This window comes from Etheostoma spectabile, chromosome 6, assembly GCF_008692095.1.
Source record: "Etheostoma spectabile isolate EspeVRDwgs_2016 chromosome 6, UIUC_Espe_1.0, whole genome shotgun sequence".
NCBI classification, from domain to species: domain Eukaryota; kingdom Metazoa; phylum Chordata; class Actinopteri; order Perciformes; family Percidae; genus Etheostoma; species Etheostoma spectabile.
The window spans coordinates 13,693,758-13,710,126 of record NC_045738.1 but is presented as its reverse complement, the minus strand read 5'-3'; the positions used below and the strand labels follow the sequence as shown (position 1 = coordinate 13,710,126).

At 38.0% G+C, this 16,369-nt stretch overlaps 1 protein-coding gene across 1 annotated transcript in view; it reads right to left on the bottom strand.

The window, feature by feature from the left end:
- The window catches only part of grik3 (glutamate ionotropic receptor kainate type subunit 3), a 104,197-nt gene that overhangs the window by 6,447 nt on the left and 81,381 nt on the right, over window positions 1-16,369 (bottom strand). Inside the window, exons 11-13 of the mRNA XM_032517423.1 lie at window positions 11,566-11,789; window positions 5,784-5,902; window positions 1,437-1,654 (exon numbers count right to left, since the gene is read on the bottom strand). Coding sequence (XP_032373314.1) covers window positions 1,437-1,654; window positions 5,784-5,902; window positions 11,566-11,789 — 561 coding nt within the window. The remainder of the gene's footprint in view (window positions 1-1,436; window positions 1,655-5,783; window positions 5,903-11,565; window positions 11,790-16,369) is intronic.

Here is a 16,369-nt window from a genome sequence, read left to right as displayed (position 1 = left end):
TTTATTGAATGCGTTATTCAGTGCAAATATAACCAAGAATGTAGTTTTATCTCAGTAATTATGGTATATTAGGTTATTACTGTTGTTCTCTTAAAGGCAAACGTTCCACTGTACTGTTAAGCAGATCACAAAGATCTGATTGAGTCTAGACTTTACAGCACCGTAGTTAAGTGAAAGTAGGTTGAGTTGTAATGTACTGCCTCTACCAGCGGCAGCATGTAATACTGTCTATTTACAGAGGGCATTTAAATGTACGTATGATCGTTTCTATGTAAACGGTTAGAACATAGTAGTAGGCAAAAATGTGAGTAGAATTCAGAGAAAAAAATACTTTAGAATGTTACTGAAACATGAGTTTAGAACCGAATCCATCCAGTGCAATCCATACATCTGCAAAGCCTTTATCTGCTCCCCTGGCTCCGCAGTATTTATCATGCTTCTCCGCCTTATTGAATTGACATCATCAGGCCTTTCTTTAAGTGCAAGGGGGCCAGAAGCAACTCTAGCCATACAACTCTGATGAGGTAATTAAACACCTGTTACTCCTTCTATTTATGATGCTACGATCCCAACTACGATTTATCACAGTGCGTTGAAATGGTCTAAAATAGCTTGCTATTACATGGCTTTTCAGAGGAAGAGAAGGTGGATTTCTTTTCAAGTTGTCAACAAGTTGAGTTGAAGTCAGGCATGTCATGTCTGTGAACAATCTTGCAGTTTTGTAATTAGTATCTATCTACTACGCCACAATCTTTGGGGGCATAAAAACTAGGGCAAGCAGATGCCCTGGAAGGATCAATTTATTACTATCTTGCTATTGAATATCATAAACTTATGGACTGCCTTCAATGGAAATGTGCAGTGTTTTCGTTTTCTTTCTTGGAGAAAGTGTAACTCTGTTACATGTGTTATTCAGCATCACAGTAGCAGCAGCATCTAAAGCAAAGCTTAAAATAATAAAATAAAGTCAAAGACCCTGCAGGCATGCTGAAACTTCGGAATAAAAAAATCATTATGGAGGAACACATCAAACAGTGTAGAGAAGAGGAGAAGCTGAAGAATTTGCCTTTGCTGTGGGAATTAAGATCTAACTGGAAATATATATAGATTTTTTTTCTTCTTTGGAAGCATAGGCATACTATATAGAAAGAAAAGTTTTTTTTTAACAAAGTCAACTTAACTAAGATTCAACCGATTTTGTAATTTCATACAGAACATTATTTTTAAGATTGTAATTATTATTCACGTTTTTACTTGCCATGCTTTAACTACAATATGGCTGTTTGCACACTGTAAAAGACAGTACATGACAAAACAAATTTCAATAATATCCACATTGCACCTTCAGTAATTTACTAGTATTTTTTAATTTAAAACTTTATAACGATAAATTAGCTTGACCCACCAACAACTACTCCTTATTGTGTGTACTATACCTTGAAGAAAGACATGGTTGCGCCATCTTTGACCACACCATACTCAATCTTGGTTTGCTTAGCGATGTCATCGGCTGAGTCCACAGGCGAGTCCATTCTCTCCACAGTGAGAAAAGCTGCTAAATTTGCCGTATACGAGGATATGATTATGAGTGTGAAGAACCACCAGATCCCACCGATGATCCTGGTCGACAGGGCTTTGGGCATCAGTTCTGAGCCTGTACACAACACAAAGTGAGAGACTAGCAATTATCTAAAATTGTACCTGCCAACACTGTTACCGAATTAAACAAATGCAGAAACATGATCACTTGCGTTTTTGTTAATTAGCCTTCAAATGTTTTTGGCACTACCACTGCTGTTGATCAAGGCGCTGTCAGTGTGGAAGAGGATATTGAAGCCAGTTTGGCAGTTTAGACAAACTCTGAGCAAATAATTCAGAATGGGCCGATCAGACCAGTAAACTCTGTGTTCCTTAGGCTTCTACATTAAGTACAAAAGCCTTTCTCAGCTCGTGTAAGCCTTTAGAGTTGACAGCAATAACTTTAATTAACTCAATATGTCCTCAATCACACTCAAAGACAACTATTATTAGATGTTGCAATGAGCTTTAACTTGATAACAATGTGTTTTTATTGAAAATATATTGATCAACAGCTTTTGAGGGAATATAAAAAAAAACTAATTTCATTTTTTCTAGTATGGTGTAAGCCCAGTATATGCTCCATTAATAGTTATCATTAAGAATCTGATTCATACACAATATACAGCTAGGTTACTGTTCAACACTTGCTACTTAAACATGGCAACATTAGGTTAGCAATGCAGATTGAGCTATTGATAATTAATAGCATTTGCAGACAAAACTCTTGTCGGAAATTTGAAGAACCACTTGGCATACAAATTGATCCATGGAACCAGTGTTAATGTAGGATGTGTGATGTCATATCATATATAAATTAGCAAAACCAATACATTACATTGTAGTAGCTTTTTGACATAGCAGGTGTGATTTACACAACTATAATTCATGTTCTTATTACGTTACTTCACACCTAATCAGGTTTACCAGATGTATACAATAGAATATATATACAGTATATAAAATAGAAAGCAAGATAAATCCAAGATATAGTCCATATAGCCAGACTGACGGAACACATCAGCATCAGCCTTGACTTTGAGTGGTCCTCTGCTGAGTAATACTATGTTTACAATGGCTCACTGACTGGTGTTAAAGTTACTTTATATCTCATCTCTGACAACCTTTAAAATACCCTTGCGCTTTGTGCACTCTGTTACTTTACTGAGAAGATTTATGAGGGCAATTCTAAAGAGTAACAAGCCCACAGAAGGGGGGGCAGAGTGGTCAGTTCTTTAACCTCTTCTACCAAATTTGATTGGATTTGTCCTCTATCGTTTGACAAAGACGTTACATGGTTGCAAACAAGGTATGACACTAGCATCCCTTAATTCACTATGACTTCACAGAAGGAAGATCCAGATGCATTCTCTGCTTGCACTAAAAATGGAGTGAAGCAACGGGTAACTCAATTGAATTCCACACTATAAAGTGCTATTGTCAGCAGGGAACAGTATATGGTGCTGCATCAGAGCACTAATAAATACAAAAAGCCGATCAGCCATATGGTGCCAGGGACATAAAACTGTGTCAAAATGCCATACATTTCCTTGAGGAAGGACTCATATCTTGTAAACCAAGGAAATACAAATGTCCTTTCAGGAAAGACAATACTGATACTATTTCAGTCACCAAAACATAATCTATCTCACTGACTGCTGCACTGTGTGTTCACATGAATGCTGTACATAAGTGCCTACAACTATGAAGACAATTACAGTACAAAACAGTACAAATATCATTATGGGAAATCAGCATTTTCAATTGAGTCAATTGAGAAGATACTCAAAAAGACATGCAAAAGGAGCTTTAGAAGATACACTTTACTGTCTCAGAGAGCCTGTATGATAAACTAATCACATGGCTCCCTACGTGGCATTAACTGACGATTATGAGAGTTTGTTTTTTTTTGAGGGCATTATATACCATACAACATTATATCAGTTTGGTTTTAATCAATATCACCAACGTTACATTGTTCACTAACAGAGCTGTATGACATTGTAATCAAATACATACATGAAAATAGGTTGAATATAACTAATATTTATATATAGGCTTATATACAGATCAGTCTCAGGTTGAAACTTGTAGTTCTGAAAGTTAAGTTGCACAACTTGCAACTTAATATTTATGTAAAGTATGTTTAATGTATGTCTTAGTTGAGGTTGTTATTGCTTTTCAGAAAATGTTTTGAGAAAAAATGTAGGCAATAAAAATGTAGCTTGTTCAAATTATTGCTCTACAATTAAACTAAATCTGATTTAATCAATGGAATAATCAGTAGAATACTTGATTATTAAAATAACCGATAGCTGCAGCCCTACATCTTGGTAATATTTAGAGTAGAAATGTATTTTAGAAAATCAAGGAACAATGTCAGTGAGAATAACAGAATTGGGAATAAGTCGGCTCATAAATCAAATATACTTTCTGAAATTACTTTATGTAGGGAAACCAATTTACGGGAAATGATCAGACATATGTTTGTTGTGAGTAAAAGCCTACTGAGACCCCCAGGATGCATTTGAAGTACACAGAGTGTTTGCTTTTGCACCTCCACATATTTTGCGTTCTTTGTCTTGTCTATGACACCTCCCTCCCACAGACAAGCTGGTAGATTTTTTTTTTTTTTTTGGATCCCTTCAAACATCCATTTGCATTTTAAACATGTCAAGGAAATGGCTTCCATCTCGGCTGCTGTCACTGTGTTTGGCAGACAGGCAGAGGATGTCTGTTTATGTGTCACAGAAAAAAATTTCCTCGCTGCAGATACCTCCATGCAGCATGTGTGACGGTTGGGTGTCACGGAAAGCCAAAATCAGTCTGTCAATTTTAAACCGAGACAAATAATGTTAAAGATCAATATCAAGATATGTTTGATTTAAAAAAATCATGTAGAAGCAGTTATGCAACATAAGGAAGTATGCAACATATGTCCATAATCATAATTCAGATGCTAGAGAACCCACTTGAACTACACATTAACGTTGATATTCCGGTGTGAATATTTGTACTCAAGGATCTATGAATAAAAAAATGATTAGCAGCAACTTCAGTTAACTACTATAAATATGAGATACATGGAGCTCAGGCATTGAGAGAAAAACCTGTGAGCCATGATACAAATTATAATAGGGAGTTCTAACCAGTTTAGTTTAATATTAAAGACTACTAACTAGCTCATTTTGTTTTTATTCTCCAACTCCTCTGCCTCCCAGCACCTTGCTGCTACTCTTGCAACCCTCTGCTCGCACTGGCAAATTGGCAGAGCTGCTATGCAGTTTCACAAGAGTGCTGCCGAGCTTCTGTGCTTAATGAATTGCTGAATGTGTTTGCTATCCTATGGGCAAAGATCCACTGCTGAGTCCCACTAAGCCTCCTTGATTTGCCTTGTTACATAGAGGTTAAGCATTTTATTACTTGAGTCTTTTTTTCCTCCACAGTTGACTTCATTATGTCATTTCTGGGCCTTCATTTGCTTACCTATCCCTTTTAAGGGACGCCTAGCAAATGAAAACCTATTTATATCCCTTTTGATTTTTTAGTCAAAAGGGAGACTTGATTTTGTGGTGTGGGATTTGGTAATACTTGTTGGGTTTTTGTTCTTAAAGAATAATTAGCTTATTGTTTTTCTTACTGGTGTCAGAATTATACTTTAGCATCAAACAAAATCACAGTGACAATTAATTGGTGGGCTACTTGTTGGGCAGTTAGGAGTGAGACATATGGATTCTCTACAGTGGGTCACTCTCAGTGCAAGTCATATGGCGCTAAAAACATCACAGCAGCCAGCGTAGCATGGCTGACAGCTTGCATTTGTCAGACATGTTCCTCAACTTACCCTTTTCATTCGAACATACAGATAGCTCTTGAGCAGGGCCAGCAACTGTGTTATGGGGGAAATTAATGCAGCAATGTTTTCCATCCTTACTTGACAATCTCTGACAAGTGGCTGGCACCTACTCTTCCCTTTTTAAACAGCAGGTAGGTGACAACAGCTTTCCTTTGTCATGTAAGGCTGAGCTCTGCAGTTGTTCTTGACAGGTAAATGTCTTGTGAAACTATCACAGAATAGAAATCATGGAGCTTGTCAGTTAAAGTGGCAGAAAGAGGGAGCTAGCAGTGCACAGGTAAAGGAGGGAGGGGTGGGTGGTGTGATAGAATTGTTTCTGACAAGGAAGAGGATGTGTGCGCCACCAAACCTTGTTGCATTAAAGAACCAACTCCAAACCAGAAGCTGTTGAGGAGGGTAAAGTTGTTCTCCACCACATCTGATCCGGGGTTACAAGGATGAGCATCATACCATTCATACGGGCTGAACCTGGGAACGAGAAAGGAAGTTGGAAAACTGTTTTAAAACTTTATCTGGTATGAGATCTGAGGAAATGCAAGAATTGCATCATCTTTGTCTTTTATGAATACCTTTCCTTCCTCAAGAAGAATTTCTAAAACTGAATTATTTTAGCTTGAGAGCTATTCTGAGAGTTAAAGCTATTTTAGAGTTCCGTCTATGGTTTGGAGTAACACAACTACAGTTATAGTTGCACCAGACTCCAGAACAGCAGCAGATCTACGAAGCAGTACTTAAAGCAGCATTAACTGAAGTCACATGGCGGCAGCAATACAAGCTATAAACACAACCTTGACAAACTCTATGAAGTTCTTATGGCAAACATGCTAGCAAACATTTGCCTATTTACATGTCCAGTCAATAAAGAGCAGGTCATTGCTAGCATTATTTTAAAGTTGTTTATGGCCACCTGATAATGTCCAACATTGACTCTGTTTTGGTCTCCACCTCCTTGTAAGAATAATATCTGGCTCGTAGTCGTACATTTAGTTTGGCTATTATTTGGTGCTGGGCAGCCAGCAATTAATCGTTTTATCAGAGCTTTATCACTGAACAGCTTCCTGCTGAATACAGTATTGATTAAAGCAGTAACAGCGGTAACACACTGCACGCAAAAGCACCACAAATAGCCGTGAAGCCTAGATTTGGTCCTGATCACACGCAGGGTACCAAAACCCGGTATTAATATGGCACTGTTGCCTAAACAATCGGTATCTACAGGAGCAAATAGCAACGTGAATTTCAGTGCATCATTTTGGTGACACTGAAATGCCTGTGCTTCTCTCTGAGGCTTGCGATGGTCACAGCCAGTGTGGCTGGAGAGATTGGATAATATGGGTGCCGGAATGAAAATAGTTCCGCTTCATGGCACTTCAGCATGCGGTGTGTTTCTGGCGTAAGACTGAACCTGACAATTAAGATGTGGTCCATGAACACCAAAACAATGTGATGAAAGAAATTAAAAATTAAAAAGCTCTGTAAAGCTGAGAGAAAATGCAGAGTTTGGTGATAGTTTTCTGTGTATTCATCATTATAGGGCAGCAGCTTTTAAATTAAACATCCATTGTTCACATAAAAACACTAACTATAGTAGTGCCTGTTTAAATTAATGATTTTGTGTGCTCTCATAAAATAAGCAACAATATGACCAACCACCCCCAAAAGAAATTATTGCTATTATTGTGTTTACAGTGGTGCTCATAAGTTTACTTGTCCATGCTTAAGTAGACTAAAAAAGAGGAATTAAAAACAAATCATGTTTTGGAAATTTATCTTGATGCCTTAATTAAAAAATGAGGTAAAATCCAACCTTTAAGGACACCAGTTTTCTTTGTGAATGAATAACGTATTGTAAATAAAAACTGTTCTTCCTTTAAAACACAGGGGGCCAGTTATTTAATAAATTAGTTAGTTCATGTTTATTGTCCCCATAGGGAACTTAGGTTGCAGTAAAAGATCACATCACATGGTATTCAAACATTAACACAGATTAGGCAAGGAGGAAGAAAAAAAAACACAACAATAAATAATAAATCAGGATACTGTGCATCCTGACAAAGTTCCCTTGGCCTTTGGAATTAAAATAGCCCCACATCATCACGCACCCTTCACCATAAATAGAGATTGGCATGGTTTTATTTCAGTTAGACTAATAGCTGGTTTGATTTGCCTTGAGAGATGATTTTATGGAAAGTATCCCATGCCAATCTCTCTGTATGGTGTAGGATATGTGATGATATGCGGAAATTTGAATTTCAGAGGCCAAGGGAACTTTATCAGGATGCCTCCCAATCCTGATCCATGAAATAACTGGCCTTTGATAATACAAATATGCCTGCCTCTATGGGAATTTAACATAGGGGCATATATACTTATGCCCCCTGTATTTTATGGAAGAACATCTATTCATTCACAAAGAAAATCAGGTGTCCTTAAAAGGTTGGATTTCTCCTTATTTTTTTAAATTAACGCATTAAGATCTATTTACAAAAAAATATATTTTTTATTCCTCTTTTTAGTCAACTTGATTATGGGATCCTAAACTTATGAGCAGCACTGTATATGCTATAATGCCTCTGGTTTCATGGTTTAAGTGTAAAACTATTATTAAATGTCACATGGAAAAAAATTTTAAATCAACTGGTCCTGGTTTAACCTTAACTCAAAAAACCTTAAACTATTTCTTATATACATTATATAAAAGTTGACCAACAAGACACAGAAATCCAATTTTTCAGAGGCTATGAAATGTCATGTTTGAGAATGTGAGGCATGAAGACTCCTCTTGAAGTCGCGCAAAGCCATAAAGCAAGCATTTTTCTATATCTGTACCATTTAGTTTGACACCTGCTGAGGATGATGCACTATTGCACAAGCCATTTTCAGAGGCAGATTCTGAGATAAAGCATGCTAAATGTCACTACTTTCCCCTTTTGAAATGTGTTTATATAATGTGAACAATCTTTTTCTGGCTCTTTATTCTGAGTGCTCTGAGTACAATTGGATCCCTTAGACTCCAGATAGTATCTCCAAGAAATGTGGCATATATGTTATTTTGATAAGATATAGTAGAAAGTACTAATGAAAGGAAAAAAAAAACAGATACAGTAAGTAACTACAGTTTTGTCCTCAACACTGTTACCCACAATGGTGAGTCCTTGAATGCATATCAATTCTGAGGGACTGTTGTTATAAATCTCTGGAAAACTTTAATTGATTGAAATGTACTGTATATTGTTCAAGATAGATACACTTCAATCTAATTACATGCTTCAGAAATATTTCTGATATGTCAGCAGTCTATTTAAATCACACACAAGAGACTGATGGTTAATCATGAAACGACTCTAAAATTGAGTCGTTTCCAGGCATCATTCAAATAATCTCTTTTTAGTTAGTAATCAGACATCTGAACCGATGGACAATAAGAGGGTACTTTTCCTCAATGTTGGCATGCCTAAGTTTACTTATTGTGCATTAAAATAAAATATTGATTAGTGTTCTCATCTGAAAATGTTTCTTTTTTAAGATTATTTTTTTGGGGCTTTTCCCCTTTTATTAGATAGTGACAGTAGATAGACAGGAAAGGTGGGATGAAATGCAGCAAAGGGCTGCAGGTCTGACTTGAGCCCGGGCCGCTGCAAAAGGCTGCGGCCTACTTGGGTTGCACGCACTTAGTGGGTGAGCTAGAGGCTGCCCCTGAAAGTGTTCATCTGAACATTCATGTGTCCTTATAACGTTTGCAGACATCAGCGAGGCTGTGGACAGCTGTTAATATAAATGAGGTTCTTCCTACCAATTAATTGAATTCCTTCTGTCTCATTTTGTTTTACTTTAATCTTAAATTGAAAGCTTTGGTCAATAGATATGTGACAGTGGAGAGACATGGGAAATAGGAGAGGCTTTCTGTACAGTTCAAAACTACATATGAAAATGGCTTAATCAAACCACAAATTAAGTCAAGAGCAGGGTTTTTTCCCTCACTATTTTGAGAGGAATTTCGACACAATTTAGTAGTGCTACATCCCTGGTTCTCTGCTAATTTCTAAAAAAAAAAAAAGCCTGTAATGTAGAGCCATAAGGTTGCTTCAGATTGCGTGGCGAACATTCCTTTAAAAAACTGTCTGGTAAACAACATTAGCTGTCGGCCAAGAATACAGCCTACACGTACAGTACAGCTCACACCTACAGCAGAAGAGGCACTTTGCAAACGGCTTGGTGTCCAAACAAAACAAAAAGCTAAATATTGAATTTACACCTACCTCAGTCTATAAAACATGTACAATCATCAGATTTTAAAATACTTCCCGTCATTTGCGCTGTACATTTATAGCCACATCCAAATAACACTGTAGTGTTTCTTTCCCTTATGCATTGTTTCATATGCAGCTATTTTGCATCAATAGTGTATGTTGATTGGCAAGATTTTAATACCCAAAGACACTTACATGTCACATATTTGGCTAAAAATAAATGTATTGACAGGTGCATTATAAAAACAAATTGTTGCTATGTAAGTTATTTTAAATGTCTTATTAAGGCTGTACATAGACAGACAAATGAGAAATATACATGGATCCTCAAACTGATTTATTTGTATTTTTGCTTTTATAATTCATTGCAAAAGAACTGTTAGTAAACCCATAATTCCAATCACTTAGAGAAAAAACTAAATAAAAAACATGACAAAAAAACTTACTTATTTTTAGATATTTTGCACATACCAGTCTAGACAGACTACCGAAACCAGGTTACATTGACAGATAAGTATACACGTTGAAAAACCTGAATCATTACACACTTTGTGGAGTCTAAATACTTATCAGACAAGTTACAAGAATCTTCTAATAATCTGTACTCAGCAACTTATTTTTTCATCTCTCTCTTTTCAGATGTATTTCTCCAGGAGTCATGGGTTGAATGAGAGGATAAAATATATACTCTCCTTAGATCCTCTTAAATCATTCTTAGTTTTAAGTATATGCAGATATATGAAAATAAAGGGCAGCAGTTTTCACAGCCACCATAGCATTAACCTATGCTATATTTCATATTTTATTTTAGGCTGTGTCATCTTTCTTTGAAAATGACACACCAACATGTCATTTTTCTAACTTCTAACTATGGACTGAAATGTGCTTTTGGAAGGGTACCTTGCAACATAAGTACTATCGTGCAGCAAAGCTTTTGAAAGCCAAAGTGACCCCTCTGTCCAGCACTTAAAATGACCTGCTCGTGCTGAAGTACCCTCTTATTGTTAAGCAATGTATGTTTTATGCTCATTCAATGCACTTTTAGGGATGCAGCCTTTCAGCTATCTAGGCCGGCCAACATCCAAATCTGATGCAACAATTTAAGATGATTTTGTGCTTATTTGAAGTCATTCCAGAACTGTTTTGGTTTCAAAAACAACGAATGAGGATCGAGGAGTGCAGCTGTTTGCTCTCAAGCCCCAGAACTCCTTTCAGTGCCGGCTTTTCTAGAACTTCCTCAAGGACCACTTTGCATGCGAAGCAGGAGGAAATATTCACAATGATACTAACCGGATATTTATCATATTCACAACCCCGAAAAAAGTGAGATACTTTTTAGCCAATCAAAGAAATAATTTCCATCCATAATAATTTTATGGCTTATTACTGCCAGGAATATAAAAAATAGTATGCAAATGCTGATAATCAACTATAAATAGCCTCCTTTGATGAAATTAGATTTGCATCAGGTATGTATATCTTTTCTCTTTGTACTGCTGAATATGATCATGAAGTTATCCTTTTTTGTGCTTCACCAAGTATATCTTCTTTTTAAACAATTGTTTTAAGGCGTGTCATTTAAAACTGCATTGCAAATTCCAAAGACATCACACAGGAAACAAAAAATTGCATGAATAGAACTTTGAATCTCAATTGAAGATCTCTCTTCTATTCCCCCTCCCACTGCAGGGCTGTAGAGAGCCCATGCAGACATAACTGCCTTGATCACTGCCCAGCAGCTAACAGTATGAGAAACTGGCAGGTGTACTCGAATCTTAGGCTGCAATGATAACCGAGTAAATTACTATGTCTATTGAAAGACCTCAAGGAGAAATGTATGACGGACTGATAGGACAAATGGTATGCAACTTATCGACTTACCTGGCAATGACAAAAAGGACACAGCTAACACCCAGGTAGGCCAAGAGGATGTAGACCCAGATGTCAGGAGTCATGGGGTTCAGGAAGGAGAAGAAGCCGTTGTTGGTGGTATTGGGTTTGCGATACACGATGCTTATTCCCATGCTCATGAAGGGCTTTGAGAAGTCGATGACCTTTTCACGCATGTAGGTGATGGTGAGAGGAGCCACTGCCAAGTCTGCTCTCTGTAACGGAAACATAAATAGAGAATTGCTCTGATTTATATTTTAATATTAGCAGTGGTTTTCAATTGGGCATACTAGCAGCGTTCCTCTAGAGGATGCAGCAGTGCATTTCTTTTGGTCTACCACCTGAAATACTGTATTTCACCAGTTAAGATAATCATAATTCCCAAAATATGAATCCTAATGACTTTGGGGATCTCCGGACTATTCCTCTAGTACAACCATGTGGTTGACCTGTGGCTTTGAGTAAAATGTCTCAACAACAAGTGACTGAATCATAAGGTTTGTTACACACATGCCTGTCCCCATTCTGATACATTTTAACTTCCTTAACTTTTGATTTAGCTTTACTATCAGATTAAAATTCAATGTCAGATTAAATGTCAAATACTTTGGTTTATGACCAAATACCTCAACTGTTCTTTTACTGCTAATTAGTAAAAATTAACATCCTAACATGTTAAAGGAGATGGTGAATTTGGTAAACATTATAGATACTTCATGTTAGCATTGTCAATATGAGCATGTTAGCGTTCAAGTTTAGAAAAAGGCTGTATCTCAACACTGTCTCACACAGCGGCTGGTATGATAACAGATACTGTGGGTCATTTATTGGGAGACTTTAACTCGCAGGGCTTCATAACGTTTGACTTTCATTTAAAGTTTGGATACACGCAAACGTATACGGCAGTGACATACATACTTATAATCTCTTCAATGGCGCTTTCGGAAAAAGTAGAGACATCTAGATGCTGTTCCATCTATAAAGCCATTATCTGCTGTCAATAAAATGACATGAAACCATACAGCATTATTCAATGGACGTGGCTGAGCATGGCAGATAAGTTGCAGTTACTATCATATGCGTATGACTGCATATTCAGAAGGTTACCATTTAAATTGGCGGCCCCCACAACTCCCCTGCATCCCGTCTGGACAGGAGGTTAATGAAACCAGCTGCTTGGTTCACGCTTGGATACCTCTCCAAGAAACAACACAACTCACAAAGGGAGGCTTTCATTTCTTCCTACGTACTCAGCGTCGAGAGAGAAACAACAAACAGCATTTTCAACAAGCAAAATGAGATCTCATGTCATGTTTTGGATCTTTATGCAAAACCATTAGCCCTCACCCCACAGAAGTTGAATTTGCTGGTTCCAGAACACACACAACCATAATAGTCTGAATAATGCAGCCGTGTCAAGCATACTTCTTTTGAACTGATGTTGTGTGGCATCTCATTTGTTTTTATATTAGTTGTTTTTTAAATACTCAGTTTCTAGACCTTAAGGCTGTTCTTAACATGAGTTTAACTTTCCCTGTGGCTTCAACAGTTCTTCCATCAGATTTGTGTGATAAATACCACATAGCAGTAAACAAAGATCAGAAAGAAAACATTGCTACTCTGAGTGTGGCAATGCGGATTATATACTCCTATGGTCAGCACCACGGCAGCTAAATACACGGTGGCCTCTGAAGAGAGGGAAAGATGGAGAAAGCAATGCATCCTGCAGTGCATCTGCTGTCTCTCTTAAACTATTTAAATGTGTTCATAACATTCTGCTCCCTCTGTTCTCTGCTGCCGACTGCAGCTTTGAACCAACCTGCCACTCAGCCGGAAGATCAACCAGCATGCTATTCCAGACATCCCTACGGTGGGCTAATATACATGCCGCATGTCCTTGTTCTCCTTACTGCTAAGGCACACAAACCGGGCACAAGCAAGATAACCTGATAGTGCCCTGCTGCGTCCCACATGGCTCTGTGTTATCTGGGTTTGCAGATGGTGGGGTTAGTGGTGTTCTCCCTCCGGACCTCCTCACCTGGTGATAGCCTGGAGGATTCATACAGTTACAGCTACAGTAACACGATCCATGCATTTCCATTCCACTGACTGTACACTAAACATACCTGAGCAGTGGTCTGTTTCTTATTGACCAACAGCATTGCACATTAATGCATTTGCTCCAGTACCAAACATATATGAATAAATATCAATTACAAACACGTAGGGCTGGGTGATATATCGATATAAAAAATATATCGATATATTTTTTTATGTGATATGGAATTAGACCATATCACATATATCAATATAGTTCAAATTTACGCTGTGATCCTCCAAGCAAGCAACTGACCTGGCGCTCCCTGCACTGCTCCCCGCGCCCCCGCCCCTTCTTTTTCATACACAGAGGGGGGAGGGGCAGGAATAGACACTCTTTAACAAACATGGAGGAAGCAACAACGTCTGCGGAGCGTACGGAGGATGAATTAGTAAAAGAAGCAGTGGCTCAGTAATTTGGAGATGGTTCGGTCAAAGTATCAGATGCAACAAATGCACGTTATATGTAAGGAGTGCCATAAACAAATTACAGCCAGGGGTGGAAGCACTACATATTTTTCACCACCTAAACAGTGGCACAAACTGCAATACGAAGAGTCTGTGAAACTGCGCGCTGCAAGAGCCCCAGCCACAAGCCATCGACAACCCGAAAAAGCTCCAGCCCCGAAACAAAGTTCACTGCAAACTTCATTCACGTGCTTTGTTTGCTACTGTTGATAGGTTAACAAACCCTCCAGTACCAGTAGCATCTGAACTTTTATCTACCAAGGCCTGCAATGACTTTGCCTCCTTCTTCAAAGACAAAGTTCAGAAGATTAGACAAACAGTCAGTGCCTCCATATCAAGTTCAGGATATGTGTTGTCACAGTGTTCAAGCAAAACTAGTTCCAATATGACAGAATTTCACACGATCAACCATACAAACCTGGAGGACATTATTCAACATCTGAAAACCTCGACCTGTTGCCTTGATATTCTACCAACGGGACTTTTCAAAAATGTTTCCAATTGTTTGACTTCTGATCTTCTACAGATTGTGAACACATCTCTTCTTTCAGGTATCTTTCCACAGGCCCTGAAAACTGCAGTATCAAGCCACTTTTAAAAAAGAACAACCTAGACAGTCACTAATGACAACTATAGGCCAATACAAACCTTCCGTTTTTAAGTAAAATCTTGAAAAAGTAGTCTTTCAACAACTCAACCATTTCTTGTCACTAAGCAACAGTTTGATACCTTTCAGTCGGTTTTCCGACCACACCACAGCACTGAAACGGCTCTTGCAAAGTCTTTAATGACATCCCCCTTAACACAGATATGGCAAAATTTCAATCTTAGTATTACTTGATCTCAGTGCTGCATTGGACACGGTCGACCATGCCATATTACTAGACCGATGGAAAACTGGGTAGGACTTTCTGGCTTAGTACAAACTGTTTTGAATCCTACCTAAAAATAGGGATTACTTTGTGTCATAGGTAATTATGCATCTGAGCGTACAAATATGACGTGCGGAGTTCCGCAAGGCTCCATTCTGGGGCCTCTTCTGTTTAACTCTACATGCTTCCACTGGCTCAGATTATGGAGAAAACAAAATAAGTTACCATAGTTAGTCGGATGACACACAAATTTACTAACCTTATCGCAAGGGACTATAGTCAAATACAAAACTGACTAACTGCATCAAACAAATTAACCCTGGATGTGCCAGAACTTTCTGAAATTAAATGAGGAAAAACTGAGGTAGTTGTTTTGGAAAAAAAGAGGAACGATTAAAAGTCTGCGCTCGCTTCAAACACATGTTAAAAACACAGACAAGCCAGAAATCTTGGTGTAGTCATGGACCAGACCTGAACTTTAACAGCCACATTAAGACAATTACAAAGTCAGCCTACTATCACCAAGAAGATTTCAAGGGTTAAAGGACTTATGTGTCAACAGGATTGAAAAACTGGTCCATGCTTTCATCTTCAGTAACTTGACTACAGTAACGGGGTCTTTACAGGTCTCCCTAAAAAATCAATCAGACAGCTGCAGCTGATTCAGAAGCTGCTGCTCGATTCCTCACTAAGACCAAGAGACTGGATCACATCACTCCGTTCTGAAGTCTTTACACTGGCTTCCTGTGTCTCAAAGAATTGATTTCAAGTACTCTTGCTAGTTTATAAATCCCTTAACGGTTTAGGTCCAAATACATTTCTGATCTGCTACTACACTATGACCCCCCCCCAGACCTCTCAGGTCATCTGGACAGGTCTACTTTCGTCCTCAGAGTCAGAACAAACAGGGTGAAGCAGCTTTCAGTTTCTATGCTCCTCATATCTGGATAAACTCCCAGAAACCTGCAGATCCGCTGCTACTCTCAGTTCTTTTAAATCAGCTGAAGACCTTCCTTTTTGATGCTGCCTTTCTTAAATTAATGCTCTTTCTTTCTTATGCTGCACTGTAACTTTTATTCTTGTGTTTTGTGTCCTAATGTTTCTATTTTGTTTTTAACTGTCTATTTCTGTGTCTTATTGATTTTTAATGCTTATGACTTTTAACTGTTTGTACTTGTGTTTTATCTGTTTTAATGATTGTGTAAAGCACTTTGAATTGCCCTGTTTCTGAATTGTTATACAAATAAAGCTGCCTTGCCTTGCCTTGCCTTACCCGCCGTGTGTACTATAACTAAAGCCGTGTCCTATCACATTGCTAAAGATAAAGAGCTACTGAAAACGATGGACCCGAGATATGA